The sequence below is a fragment of the Nestor notabilis genome, unplaced genomic scaffold, assembly GCF_000696875.1.
Source record: "Nestor notabilis isolate BGI_N333 unplaced genomic scaffold, ASM69687v1 scaffold7536, whole genome shotgun sequence".
Taxonomy (NCBI): Eukaryota; Metazoa; Chordata; class Aves; order Psittaciformes; family Psittacidae; genus Nestor; species Nestor notabilis.
The window spans coordinates 4029-18391 of NW_009932315.1; the positions used below are offsets into that span (position 1 = coordinate 4029).

The window sequence follows — 14363 nt, forward strand, 5'->3', positions numbered from 1 at the left end:
GGAGGCTTTCTGGAGCATTGCTGCCATCCCTGCATGCCAAACGGCCACCAGACCCTGCTGCACCAAGGGCTGTGCTTCTGGCATTGTATAGGCAGTCCATAAAAGAGACATTTCTTAAGTGTGTAACCAAGAAATATTCCTAACAATCCTCCTCTTTCTTGTTATCCCCTTATTGCCTCTTACCACCAGGCAGCTCCTGCCCTGCTTTGGGACACACTGGATATGCAGGCAGCTGTACAGATGCCTTCAATGGGACAGTTTCTGCTGGAATGAAACATGGGGGAAACTAAATCTCAAGGGAAGCAATATCAGCTCTCGCACAGGATACCAATTCGTGGGTACCCAACTACTGGGTCATTTAAAAACCATACCACCATCAGACACCTCAGCCCCTACTATAGCACAAGTGAGATGCAGACCTGAGCCCTAAAGTACTCCAAAAGCAGCTGCTCTGTCTTTATCACTGTCTTCTCACTGAATAAAGAGGAGGGCTTGTAGGTTTGCTCTTTCCTCCTCAGCATGTCTCAATATAAATGCAAATTACTTTTCCCCCTATCTTTTTTCTGAGGATATGTTCATAAACTTATTTTGGGGGAAAAGAGAAAAAAATCCCTTAAATTTTCTAGAAAGAAATATCAATTTAAACTTTAATTTGTACACCTTGATTTTTTTGTTTTCCAGAGTCCTATAAGTCAAATAAGGTTTCCAGTAAAATGGAAAAACAGATCCATCTTTATGGCCCAGCTGCAGTTTGGTATTTGTATTGGACTCAAGTGGGCTCTGCTATCAAACAGCTCCTGCAGCCTCATGGTTCTAAAACTTCTGGGTTTAATACCAAAGGTATTGCTAAGTAAAATATGACCTGAAATAAACCTTAAACGTTTACGCTTTGCATTTAATATTTCATGGCTTGTGTTCAAGGTAGAAAGTACCTACAAGATGGAAAAAATAAGCTTTTCAATCTTGCTTTGTTCTGTCACACTTAAGGACTTTGTTGATATTAACCAGCACAAGTGCTTAAAAAAAAAAAAAAAAAAAAATGGTTTCCACTGCCAACAACACATTAAGCATTCAAAGCAGGTGGAATTTACTGTGCTACTTTGGTATGTACGTGTATAAAAAACACGATGCTAAAAAAGGCTTTCAACATTTAAAAAAGCAGCTTATGTCATAACACAATGTTAATGTTATATATATAGGCTGAAATCATCTGAGAGAAAAAAAAAAAAAAAAAAGCACGAGGGCTCTGTGACCTGGCCAGTTATCTACATAATATCTTTTAGTCTTTAAATTAGAAAAAAATGAAAAATCTACCAAAGCCAAGGTAAGGCAATGGTTACATGCCGAAGACTGAATTTTGTTATTTTGTCACTAAAAAAGACTCAAAATTGTACATCCAAGGAGCTGGGTGTCAAAGCAAAGCAGCCCATCATAATCTCTGATGTATACACACAAATTTATAAATATATTTAAAAAAAAAATTGGATGTTTTAGCTAAGCTAACTAGTGCCAATGCTTAGCCACATCCTTTGAGGGATAAAATTATACACTCCGGTGTGGTTTTGTACTTCAGTTTATATTACTATCTTACACTAGCAAGCTTTTTACTGTATTTTGTTCTTTTCATGCCAAAATATGTCACCTCTTCAAAATATACCCCTGTTTTGAAAGGATGCTGCTTATATACCCACAGAGATGCTACTCTCTCTTGTAAATGAGCAGAAACTGCAGAGATGTACGTGTTATCAGTTCACACATTTACTTTACAAGCTGCTGTACAAGTGATAACATTTAACTCTGTATGAAATGAGATAAAGTTACATACCTATACAGGTTGAATGAAAGAAGAAATAACCTGCCTACAAACCAAAATTAATTTCAAGCAGCAGCAAGGAGGAACAGAAAGACCACTCCTATTCCCTTCCTTGCTCCAGACTGTGGGATGCCGTTTGGCAAAGCTGGAGCACAATGAATGATTTTCTGTACCAGGAAAATGTGGTTTGGTTCCATTCACTTGGGCTTACAGCAGATCTGTTTTATTTTGTAATATAAACAAGTTATTTTGTAATATAAACAAGTTCTTCGATATCTAAAATATTATTTCTAAATTGCCAAAAGAGGCTTCCATTATTTTTAACTGAAGAAAATTTAACCTGGCTTATGGCTTTATTATTATTAAATGAGCATGCACAACATTTGATCTTCTTGGAACATCTTCCATAAAAGTTCTTTCACACAAATGTCTCATTTTATTTAATTAGGAATAGTCACAGTGATTAAATTTTTGAAGGGAATTTTTCTGAATGCCATTATTTAAAAAAAAAACAAACAAACAAAAAAAAAACAAAAAAAAAACCCAAAAAGAAAACCAAACATAACAGGTCATTTGCCAAGGTGAGTAGCTCCATAAAGCTACTGGAACGAGGGGAAACACAGCATCCAGGAGCATCAGTTCTGAGCGGCAAGAGCTACCGAGGGAGCCTCAAGCCCTCGACAGGACTTGCCCAGGAGCTGGCAGCTCCACTGACACAAGCAAGCACTCACAGGAGACCTCCATGGATGGATAAGAAGCTGCTGAGGAAACTTAGAGGTGGAAGCAAGGACAGGCAGCCTGGGAAGAATACAGGGACATTGTCTGAGAAGCTAGGGATGAGGTCAGGAAAGCTAAGGCCCAGTTAGAATTAAATCTGGCAAGGGGTATGAAAGATAAAAGAAAGGGCTTCTATAGGTATGTAGCAAACGAAAAACAGACTAGGGATAATGCGGGCCCTCTCCAGAAGCTAATGGGAGAACTGGCTACCCTGGATTTGGAGAAGGCTGAGGTTCTCAATGACTTCTTAGCCTCAGTCTTCACTAGTAAATGCTCAGACCACACCACCCAAGTCTTGGAAGGCAGATGCAGGTACTGTGAGAATGAAGATCTGAGGCTCACTGTAGGAGAGGGTGAGGTTCGAGACCACCTTAAGAACCTGAACGTGCACAAGTCCATGGGACCTGATGAAATCCATCCACGGGTCCTGAAGGAGCTGGCGAATGAAGTTGCTAAGCCACTGTCCATCATATTTGAAAAATCATGGCAGTCAGGTGAAGTTCCTGATGACTGGAAAAAGGGAAACATGACCCCCATTTTCAAGAAGGGGAAGGTGGAAGACCCTGGGAACTACAGACCAGTCAGTCTCGCCTCTGTGCCTGGCAAAATCTTGGAGCAGGTTCTCCTGGAAAGCATGCTGAGGCATATGAAAAACAATGAGGTGGTTGGTGACAGCCAACATGGCTTCACTAAGGGGAAATCCTGTCTGACCAATTTGGTGGCCTTCTATGATGTGGCTACAGGACTGATGGACAGCGGCAGAGCAGCTGACGTCATCTATCTGGACTTGTGCAAAGTGTTCGACACTGTCCCGCACAACATCCTTGTCTCTAAACTGATGAGACATAAATTTGATGGATTGACCACTGGCTCAGTGTCCACCTGGAGATCAGTAACAAGTGGTGTCCCTCAGGGGTCAGCGTCGGGACCGAACTTGCTCAACATCTTTGTTGGTGACATGGAGAGTGGGATTGAATTCGCCCTCAGCAAGTTTGACAACGGCACCAAGCTGGGTGGCTTGGTTGATATGCTGGAGGGAAGGGATGCCATCCAGAGGGACCTTGACACGCTTGTGAAGTGGGCCAATGCCAACCTTATGAAGTTTAACCAAGCCAAGTGTAAGGTCCTACACTCAGGTCGGGGCAACCCCAGGCACAGCTACAGGCTGGGCAGAGAAGGGATTCAGAGCAGCCCTGCGGAGAAGGACTTGGGGGTTTTGGCTGATAAGAAACTGAACATGAGCCGGCTTCAGTGTGCACTCACAGCCCAGAAACCAACCGGATCCTGGGCTGCATCAAAAGAAGCATGACCAGCAGGTCAAAGGAGGTGATCCTGCCCCTCTACTCTGCTCTCATGAGACCTCAATTGGAGTGCTGTGTACAGTTCTGGTGTCCTCAACATAAGGACATGGAGATTGTGTATTATGAATCTGGTTTAGAAAGCAATGTATTCATAAAATCACGATCATATGTTTCTGCCTAGAAGCAAAGCAAACACAGTTAATTTGGAGCCATTGTCATGCATTTAGTCTTTTCCTGGCCCTTGATGAGTTACAAAGCCTGATCACTAGCAGACTTTCCCTGGAAGGAAAGAATTTTGATGACAAGGGTGTCAAATCTGCCTAATTTTAGGCAAAAAAACAACATTTGTAATAGAAGCATGTCAACAGAGTCAGAGATTGAATCTAAGCTGTGGTATCTTCTGTATTCATATTGAATAAGGTTGTTATGCAACAATAATGCAGACATTTATAGATTGGGATATTTCATGTTCTCCTGTCAATGATACCTTAATTATTGCCTATATAAAAAAAAAAACCACCCTAAAACTGTTCTTTTTGACAGAATATGCTTGATGTTCCATTTATACCAGCCCAAAAGAAAAAATAAAATAAAAAAAATCTCACAGATATTGTACTGAGTTTAAGAAAGAAATTTTGTTCAGCTGCTAGACAACACATACTGGTAATGGTCTTCCAGATAGCTAAAGGCATCAGACAAGTGCACAGCAGTATTTCTATTTAATCTTGATGGTTTGGACATATACAGTACACCGAGAAGGGACTTAATCTCTTTATACCAGAACTGAGAAATAAACCCCTGTCATTCTCATTCAAGTCTCACGACCCCATCTGCTCTGCTTAACTTCTGAACACATCAGAGACCAGGTGTGGACCATAACTGCTTTTAAAGGTGGTGAAAAAAGCAGAAGGTTATTAGGAATATTAGTGAACACCATTAACACAGGACTTTGATATCAACATGCACTACAGATCTGCAACCATAGCCCAAGCACCATGTGGAATTAAAAAAAAAAAAATAACACTAATCTGCACATTTACTCCTTCTGCCCACAAGCTGCAGTATATTCAGATGACCAAGCTGAGCTGAACAACCCCATGTTGAATTAATTTTTAGTAAATGACTAATTGCTACTATCATTCTTCCAGCTGTACAGCTGTTCTCAGTGCTGCAACCAGGGGAAGGAGTGGGATTCGTTTCAGGGAACACATAGGCCATAGACAATGCACAAAAACTTGATTAGCACCCATGTGCATAGCAGCAGTTTTGAATGAAGTCTTGCAATTAAATACATTTCAACAGCATTGCCAGCTCTTTGAATAACAGTCATCCAAATTTAGTACAAGCAAACTTCAAGTACACCAAAGTATTTTGCTTGAAGGTGCTGTGTATGGTGTGACATTGCAAATCCCACAAACAGGTAAGAGTCACCATCAGATGTTTGAAGGTACACTCATGGAACTGCCTGACCTTCTGAAGATGGAAGTAATGTAAGGCTTCTGCAGTGTTTATAAACTATCAATTCTACTACAGGTCAGGATTTTCTATTTAAAATTTTCTGTCATTTTCTCTGAAAAATTTGTGGTGACAGAGATTCAGCAAGATATTTATTATTCAATAAATCTGAACTAAAAGAGAAAAAAGCTGACACTTCCTGGAATTTTCTAATATAATGTGAGAGCCTTGGGTGACATAGTTTAGTGTGTGGTGTACCTGCTCATGGCAGAGGGGGTTGGAACTAGATGATCTTAAGGTCCTTTCCAACCCTAACTATTCTATGATTCTATGATTCTGTGATTCTATGATTCTATGTAATGGAATGGAATAAAACAGATGGCAAACCCCTTCTCACGAAATTTCCATGTGATGGTTTCCCTCACAAAATTTCAGGCGAATCTAACCAGAGCCTGATCTGTTATAGTTTTATTACAGAACCACACAACTGTGGTTTTATGTGAGCCTCACAATTATTAATCTGTGATAATGACCCCTTGTTATTTATATTGCAAAAGAATTTGAAGAGCGTGGTCTGCCAGGGACTGTGTGAAGGAGTAGGAAATGCCACGGCAGCAAGGAGATCATGAAATATAATTACTGCTGTTAGAACACCTCACGCACAGTATTGTTCACAAATTAGCTTGATAGCCCAAACTTTTAATGACCTTTTAACTTGTGTGGGAATAATTTCTGCGGCAAACCTTTTTAGTTTCTGTAATTAAAGTAATTTAAAAGTTTTAACTAGAAAGTACACTCAAGGCACATAAACTGATAAAGGGAAATGTAGCTTCAAGAGCTCTTTTTCCTCCCCTATGCAGATATCCCACTGTGTCAGAAAATTACAGAATGTACATCTTTCAATTTGGCTCAACAACAAAGGATTTCCACCTACTCACTCCATGCTTTTCATATTTTTATTTTTAAATCTGTATTCTTTAATGGGGAAAAATGAAATATGCTATGAGTATGTGCCAGTATTAAATGGGAACAGAGAACTGGAGGACAGTTTGGAGTACAAGGAAGCTGAGAAACCATACAGGGCCATTTCCCTGGTTCAAGTGCTGAAGCATTTGTGTGTGCCAACATTTTTTGGGGTGGGGTTTTTTTTTTTTGAGTATTATGATTCTCTAATTAGTTAGGATGCTATATTTGTTATGCCCATTTAAAAAACTGATTTGGGTATTGTTGGCTTTCCATATAAAGATCCATACTCAACTTTAACTCCAAATCTTTCTTTTGAAAGGGCCAATGAAAACATGTAAAGGAACCAGGTTTTAAAGATACTGAAGCAATGAAAAGGAAAAGCAGGTGTCAGGAACGATTTCTTAAGTCTAATTCTTTACACACATTATGGAAATAAGGTGTGCATGTATCACAACATCAATACAGAAATTATGCGGCTTAAATATCTTTACAGAAATGCCCTGAACAGGTTAGTTCTGATTTTCTATATGATACTCACTCTGGATGCTGACTGACCTCCAAATAGTGTTAGACCAGTTCCAAAGAGAAACCATTCTGAAATATTTTTAAGCCACTAATTTAACTTCGTAAACATGAAGAACACCTACCTTCAAAAGGAGTTTTAGCCCTTGGTATGACAATTGAAACATATTAATTTAAACTCATAAAAAATATTTACTAGTATAAATAAATTTATAATAATAACTCCATGATATTCTATTATGATCTACCTGAAACGTATAGACAGTTATAGTTCCCAAGGAGGGCAGGAAGTGAGACTGGGTTTGCTTTGGGCTTTTAAATGTGTGTCTATGAATACTCCCTCCAGCTGGAATATTCCACAAGCGGAAAGTTACGACGAGTATTGTTTATAATAAAACATTACATTGTAAATCAAGTAACATTTGTATACAAAAAAAAAGAGTGTTTCAAAAGCCAAAAAGGCCATAAAACCTGTTCTTTACTGCATGTGCTTGACCTATGGTTCACTGAATTGAAGTTTAATACACTACATAAAGGCACTGTGTCAGGAAGTGCCATTTCAGAAGGTGGCTGAAGTATGCTCACTCTATTTTGTCTAGGGCTTTACAAATTCAGAAATTATACTGTACTTTAAATAACAATTACACAGTCTCACTGTATATATAATTAAACTGCATTCATTATGAGATTATTAGCCTATTAAAGCCATCAACCTCTTCTGATAAATAATCGGTATAACTATGTGCACTTACCTTGTGGTTATAATTAACTTAACGATAGTTTATTACTGCATGCCAACATCTTTGCACTTGGTGACAACCATTATCAGGGTTAATGATGATATCCTTTAATCAGTTTGAGGCAATATTCTGTAATAACAAATCTGGCATAAAGGTATTTGGCCATACACTCAGAATTTTTTCCATTTTACTTTTGATTTTAAACTATTCAATACTAAGACTTATGCTAGGTTGGGAGAGACTTAACTGTATAAAAAGTTTCCTTATAGAGGGCACAGAAGCAAACTCTGTATTGGGAGTAATGTACCAAATGCTTCAGAAATGATAGGAAGGCAGGACATTGGAAGAATGTGCTACCTAAAAAAATTTACTTACATGCCTGCACCATGGAAGAAATTCTTTATGGTCCACCTCAGATTTTGCAGGAGTGTCATGGGCCACTCTCTAAAGCTCTGCTATTAAATATTACAGGTGGGATTCTCACAACCCTACTCATACACACACAGCAAAGGAAGCAATAGCACTGTCATCCTGCTTGCAGAAGGGCATAGCAGACAGCTCTGGCTGGGAACAGATTGTTGAGTTCCATGAAGAAGAGATACACAGTTTTCACATTTGATCACTTCAGCAAAAATACAACTTTTCATTATTTCCCTTTTAATTTGAATGTATCAATCAAAAAAATTGCTACACCGATGCATGGTCTATCCTCTAAATCATTTCACATAAAATCTTGCAATAGGAAGAGCTCCTTATCTTTATATTGTTCTGAACTTCTAAAATTCCTATTAAAACTAATCAGAAATGTAAAGTTAACCTCAGAGTACATTTAATTCCAGGTGTGATTCTACCTTCTCTTTTTACTGTACACCCTGGGCATTAGGAACTTTGACTGAAAAGGAGAACAAGAAACAGCACAGAGGCTTTCAAGATGACTCTGATCTCTCAGAAACATCACTGATTGGGCCCTTCAGGTGGAATTCACTTGCATGCAGGTGGCCAACATACCACTTAGATCATGCTTAAACCTCACTTTGCTGGCATATAGTGGGATTTAAATGGATCACAAGCTTTGTGGTTTTCCCCCCTGGAGAGCACTGGAACCTGATCTTGCCAAGATGATGATCAGAGTATGTCCAAAGGGCACGTTGACCAGACATGGCACAAAATAATAAATTTCTGATATTCATGTTCCCTAAGAAGGTCCCAGGGAGGTTTCAGTACTGGAAATGGCTCATCACGAAGCAAAGCCTGCCCTCCCATGCCAATCATGGGGCACAGCAGAACCACCCAGCTCTGGGTTTCCCCACTGAGCAGTGAGGATGGATCCATTTGAGCCACATGCCAGGAGCTTCCCACAGCCCTGCAGTAATTAACTGGACAATGCTAATCTAATGGTTATACTAAAGAAAAAGACAGTACTAGAATATTAATCCCACTCCCAACTGTTTCTAATCACTGATGTTCAAATCTCACATTTATTTCTTTGGAGCACATAAGCAGCTTTCAGGTAATACAGTAATTCTTGGTCAAATGAAATAAAAATCACACAAATAGTTACTTTGCCATGTTAATCTGCTTTGTTTCATTCCTGTTTCACCATGGTAACACTTCAGCCAATTGTCAATTTTTAGGAATGCAGACAAATGCATCAAATAATTCATGCAGAGGCATAAGTCTGATATACTGGTTGTAGAGCATACACAGAATACTTGTATCTTTTGTAAACAGGATTTATGTGCTGCTTTTCTTCTAAGGCACTGGAAAGCTGCATGAAGTCCTAAGCAATGATACCGGTTTTCTGATCTTAGAAACAGCAGTTTTTCCATTACATTAGAATTAGAAATCTATAAAACATTTCCTAACCTGTTTTTATAACAAAATCTGTGGCCAAATAAACTGAAGCAACATGGCAGCATCTGATAAATGATGTCTCATGACTAACATTCAACCATGCATGCTGCTCAAACTCAAAACAGTTAACTGCCTATTTCACATTACAGAAATTGAACATTCTGGCCTAACAAAAGACAGAAAAAAACCTCACAACGCACCTGTCATAGATACAGAAAATATATTTTAGGGGTTTTGTTTAGATGACAGAATCCTGTAAGAACATTACAAGGTTTACTTAGTGAGACACAAACCACATGCCTTCTGGAAAACTAAAAATGGATTTTCAGGATTACATCTAATGTATTCAAATACAGGCTGTAGATATGCATCCACTACAGCCCCCCCCATCCCACACTAGCAAGCTACCAAGCTCAACATTTTTCCCACTCACTGGCTGTGGGATTCTTGTTATATCCAGGGAATACTTCCCTATGTATCTACCACATTAACAATTCACCTTTTTCTTAAACACCTGTTGAAAGAACAAATATGTCAAAAGAAAGTACCTGCATGCAAGAAACAGCCAAATAAATACCCTTACAATCCTGTATCTTTTCAACTGAATAGCTTTTCAAGCTGAAAAACATGCATCATTTCTTTTAAGGAATATCTCCATGTTGGCCAGTTTTGCTTTTCAATCATCCACAATACTGATAGAGCCAAAGCACAGAAAGAAGTCTAAGAAGAAGCCCTGAAAGCCCTAAGAAGAATGCCATCATGGACTAAACCTCCCTGTACCCTGCCAGACCCAAATCTCTTCTGTTCTTCCAGGACATAGTTTGAGACTTCTCATATTTATTTTTCAAATTATCCCACCCAGTAAAGGGAGATGATGCAGGAACTCTGAAAGAAAATCAAATAAAACCCACATAGATTCATAAAATTGTTTATGTTGGAAAAAACCTTTAAGATCATAGAGTCCAACTGTTAATCCAGCACTGCTAAATCCACCACTAAACCATGCACCTAAGCACCACATCCACATGTCTCTTAAATGCCTTCAAGGATGGTGACACTGCCACTTCCCTGGGCAGCCTGTTCCAGCGCTTGACAACCCTTTTGGTGAAGAAATATTTCCTAATATCAATAAGCCCCTGATATCTATCACTTCAACTCTTTCCAGAGGTTCCATCTCCACTTTTAAAGTAGTTCCTCTGTCACCAGCTACAGAAATAGTTTAGGTGGCAGAATAGGTATTCTCATACACGTTTCTGGCATAAACCATCACACATGTCACCATCCAAGAAAATATTTATCATTCTTGAAAGTATATTTTTATATAAAATTCTTGAAAGGTCACTGTCAGGTTTTTATTTCTTAAGTTGATGCATATTAGAACAAAAATTATAAGCAAGAAATAAAAGCAGTAAATAACAGGATAAGTTACAGTACTTACAGAGATTAGTTCTCAAAGCAAAACAACGAAGCGGCTGGAACATAGAGCTAAACTGTGGCAAATCTCTCTAAGGTTATAAAAGAGCCCAGTAGACAGATGGATTGGACAATCATTTGATATGAATCAGTTTATAACAAAGATAAAATAGAAAAGGAGAAGAGGAAAGAGATGTCTCATGTCTGAATACACCAGGTTCAGGAACAGGGAGTTACCAACTGAGGTTGCTAAAACAGCTGTTATCAAATTAATACAAGAGTGACATGCTTGAAAAGGCAGGACGAGCAACGTAAGAAACAGAATTCAGAAGATGTAAGAGAGATCAGAGCAAGCCTGCTCAGTGGCAACCTATTTAAAAGACAAGATGCAAGGAAAAGCAAGTAGCGGAAGAGCTAATGCACAGATAGGGGAACCAACAGAAAAATGGGAAATAAAATAAGTGACAGACTTTTTTCCTACACAGACAAAACCAATACAACTCACCTGCAGTTAATAGCAGCCGGTATGCTGTACAGCTTTGCCACGTTTTGTACAAAATATCTAGGGATGCAGCTACAATTCATACAAATCACCATCACCTTACTCATTGGGTATCAGCCGAGAATCTGCTACTGGGATTCTAAAATGTGCTCAAACCATGACACCTTTTAAAACAAAAAAGGAAACAAACAAATTTACCACCCAAAACCCTATATCTTTTGGAACATTTGACAACCTGATCTGCAAATCTGCTTTGATTTTACCTTTGTAATATCCAACAAATAAGTCCAGGTTTTTGTAACTTCCTCGCTGGGAGGAACCAAATACCACAGTTCTATGCCTGGCAGCAGTGGCTGCATGCGAACAGCTTTTCCCCACATACAGCAACCAAATCAATCCCACAAACCTGCTGCAGTTTTCAAGTTTCCTTATCAAACAACATTTGGAAATGAAAACAAGGATTTTAAGCACAGGAAAATACATTCATATAGGGCAACTGACACTTCAAGCACTTGAGAAATTTTAGTGTTCCTACTATCACATCAACTGACAACATTTACTTTGTGAGCAAAGTGAACATGACCCAAATCAGGAAGACCTAAACAGATTGTGGAGACAAGTTATTTATAACATCCTTTCTGTGCCACTGAGATGGCAGCACTGCCTCTAAGCCCAGTAAGTCCTATTAAGCAAAATAATTTCTATTTTGCACCAAATTGTTTTCTTACTTGTATGTTCTGAGCACAAACAGTCGAAATGCTTCCTTCAGTACTGTCATCAGCTTTATCATCATAATTATTACCCAACAATTTCCCAGGAATTCCTACACAAATACCAAGGAGATGAAGATGATCTGTTGACTTTAAAATTTTTCTCCTCAACTTTGCTGTATAGAGTGCATGACAATAAGCTCTCATATTGTATACATATGCAAAAAGGGATTTTGCTAGCAGTTAACTAGTAGTCCTGTGTACATACCTACCTATATTTATTTCTCTATATATGAACAACCTTATACTAAATTAAAAAAAAAACCAAAAACAAAGAAAAGGGGGCGTGGGGGAGAATCTAACCTGAAATCGCATGGGCTGTAACTTCTCTCTCCAAGACTGCAGTATTTAATTGTTAGGGAACAGATATAAAGCTGAGATAGTAATAGAAGTTTTTATCAAAGTTTCCTTGTAACTTAGTAACCTGATTTCCATCCACTGACTTTTTCTCAAAGGGGGATATGTTTGTATTAAACAAGGATCTTGAGGGACCTGCTTTGTAAAGGATCATGGGATAAAGCCCTGGAAGGAAGAGGGGCCCAGGAAAGCTCGTTACTATTCAAGAATCACCTCCTCCAAGCTCAGCAACAATGCATCCCAACAAAAAGGAAGTCAGGTCTAGAATGAATGGAATGCCAGGAGGTCTGTGTGGATGAAGAAGGAGCTCCTGAATAAACTCCAGCATAAAAATGAGGCCTACAGAGGATGGAAGCAAGGACAGGTAGCCTGGGAAGAGTAGAAAGAAATAGTCATAAAAGCCAGGGGTCAGGTTAGGAAAACTAAAGCCCTGACAGAACTCAATCTGGCCAAGGACAATAATGGAAACAAGAAAAGCTTCTATAGGTACATCGGGGATAAAAGGAAGACAAACGATAATGTGGGCTCCCTCCAGAAGGAAATGAGAGACCTGCTCACCTGGGAAACAGAGAAAGCCAAGGCACTCAACAATTTTTTTTTTTTTTGCCTCGGTCTTCACTGGAAAGAGCTCCAGCCACACTACTCAAGTCACAGAAGGCAAGGGCAGGGACCGGAAGCATGAAAAAATGCCTCCTGTAGAAGACGATCAGGTTCAAGATCATCTAAAGAATCTGCAGGTGCACAAATCCATGGGATCTCATGAGATGCATCTGCAGGTCCTGAGGGAACTAGTGGAAGAAGTGGCCAAGCCACCATCCATTGCAGTTGAGAAGTCATGGCAGGCCAGTGAAGTTCTCACTGGCAGGAAAAGAGGAATACAACACCCATTTTTAAGAAGGGAATAAAGGTAGACCCAGGGAACTACAGGCCGGTCAGTGCCCAGCAACATCACGGAGCAGATCCTCCTTGATCTGCTAAAACACATGGAAAATAAGTGGGTGATGGGTGACAGCAAACATGGCTTCACTAAGGGAAAGTCATGCCTGACAAATTTGATGGCTTTCTACAATGGGGCTACAACACTGGTGGATAAGGGCAAAGAGATTGATTTCATCTACCTGGACTTGTGCAAGGCATTTGACACTGTCCAGCGTGACATCATTGTCTCTAAACTGGAGAGGCATGGACTTGATGGACCACTCTGGATAAGGAATTTGCTGGATGGTTGCACTCAAAGAGTTGTGGTCCACAGCTCAGTGTCCAACTGGAGAACAGTGATGAGTGGCATCTCTCAGGGGTTGGTGTTGCAACCGGTGCTGTTCAACATCTTTCTTGGCCACATGGAAAGCAAGTTTGCCAGTGACACCAAGCTGTGTGGTACAGTCGATGCTGGAGGGAAGGGATGCCATCTAGAGGGACCTTGACAGACTCAAGAGGTGGGCCTGTGCAAACCTCACGAAGTTCAACAAGGCCACGTGCAAGGTCCTACACCTGGGTCAGGGCAATCCCTGGCACAACTACAGGCTGGGAAGAGAACGGATTCAGAGCAGTCCTGAGGAGAAGGACTGGGGATGTTGGTTAATAAGAAGCTCAACATGACCTGGCAGTGTGCGCTTGCAGCCCAGAAAGCCAGCCGTATGCTGGGCAGCATCTCAAGCAGTGTGGTCAGAAGGTTAATTGAGGTGATTCTTCCCATCTACCCTGCTCTTGTGAGACCCCACCTGCAGTACTGTATTCAGCCCCAACATAAGAAGGATGTGGACCTGTTGGAGCATGTCTAGAGAAGGCCACAAAGATGATCAGAGGGCTGGTACAGCTCTCCTATGAAGACAGGCTGAGAGAGTTAAGCTTGTTCAGCCTGGAGAAGAGCTGGCTTTGAGGAGACCTTAGAGC

General features: G+C 39.9%; 1 protein-coding gene across 1 annotated transcript; it reads left to right on the forward strand.

Annotated features, from left to right (window-relative positions):
* Window positions 1-276: 276 nt before the first annotated feature.
* Window positions 277-4072, forward strand: LOC104407133 (RNA-directed DNA polymerase from mobile element jockey-like). The gene is given in 4 exon segments (XM_010016321.1): window positions 277-406; window positions 682-840; window positions 2644-3861; window positions 3864-4072. Coding segments are annotated over 4 exon segments (1716 nt in total).
* Window positions 4073-14363: the final 10291 nt, after the last annotated feature.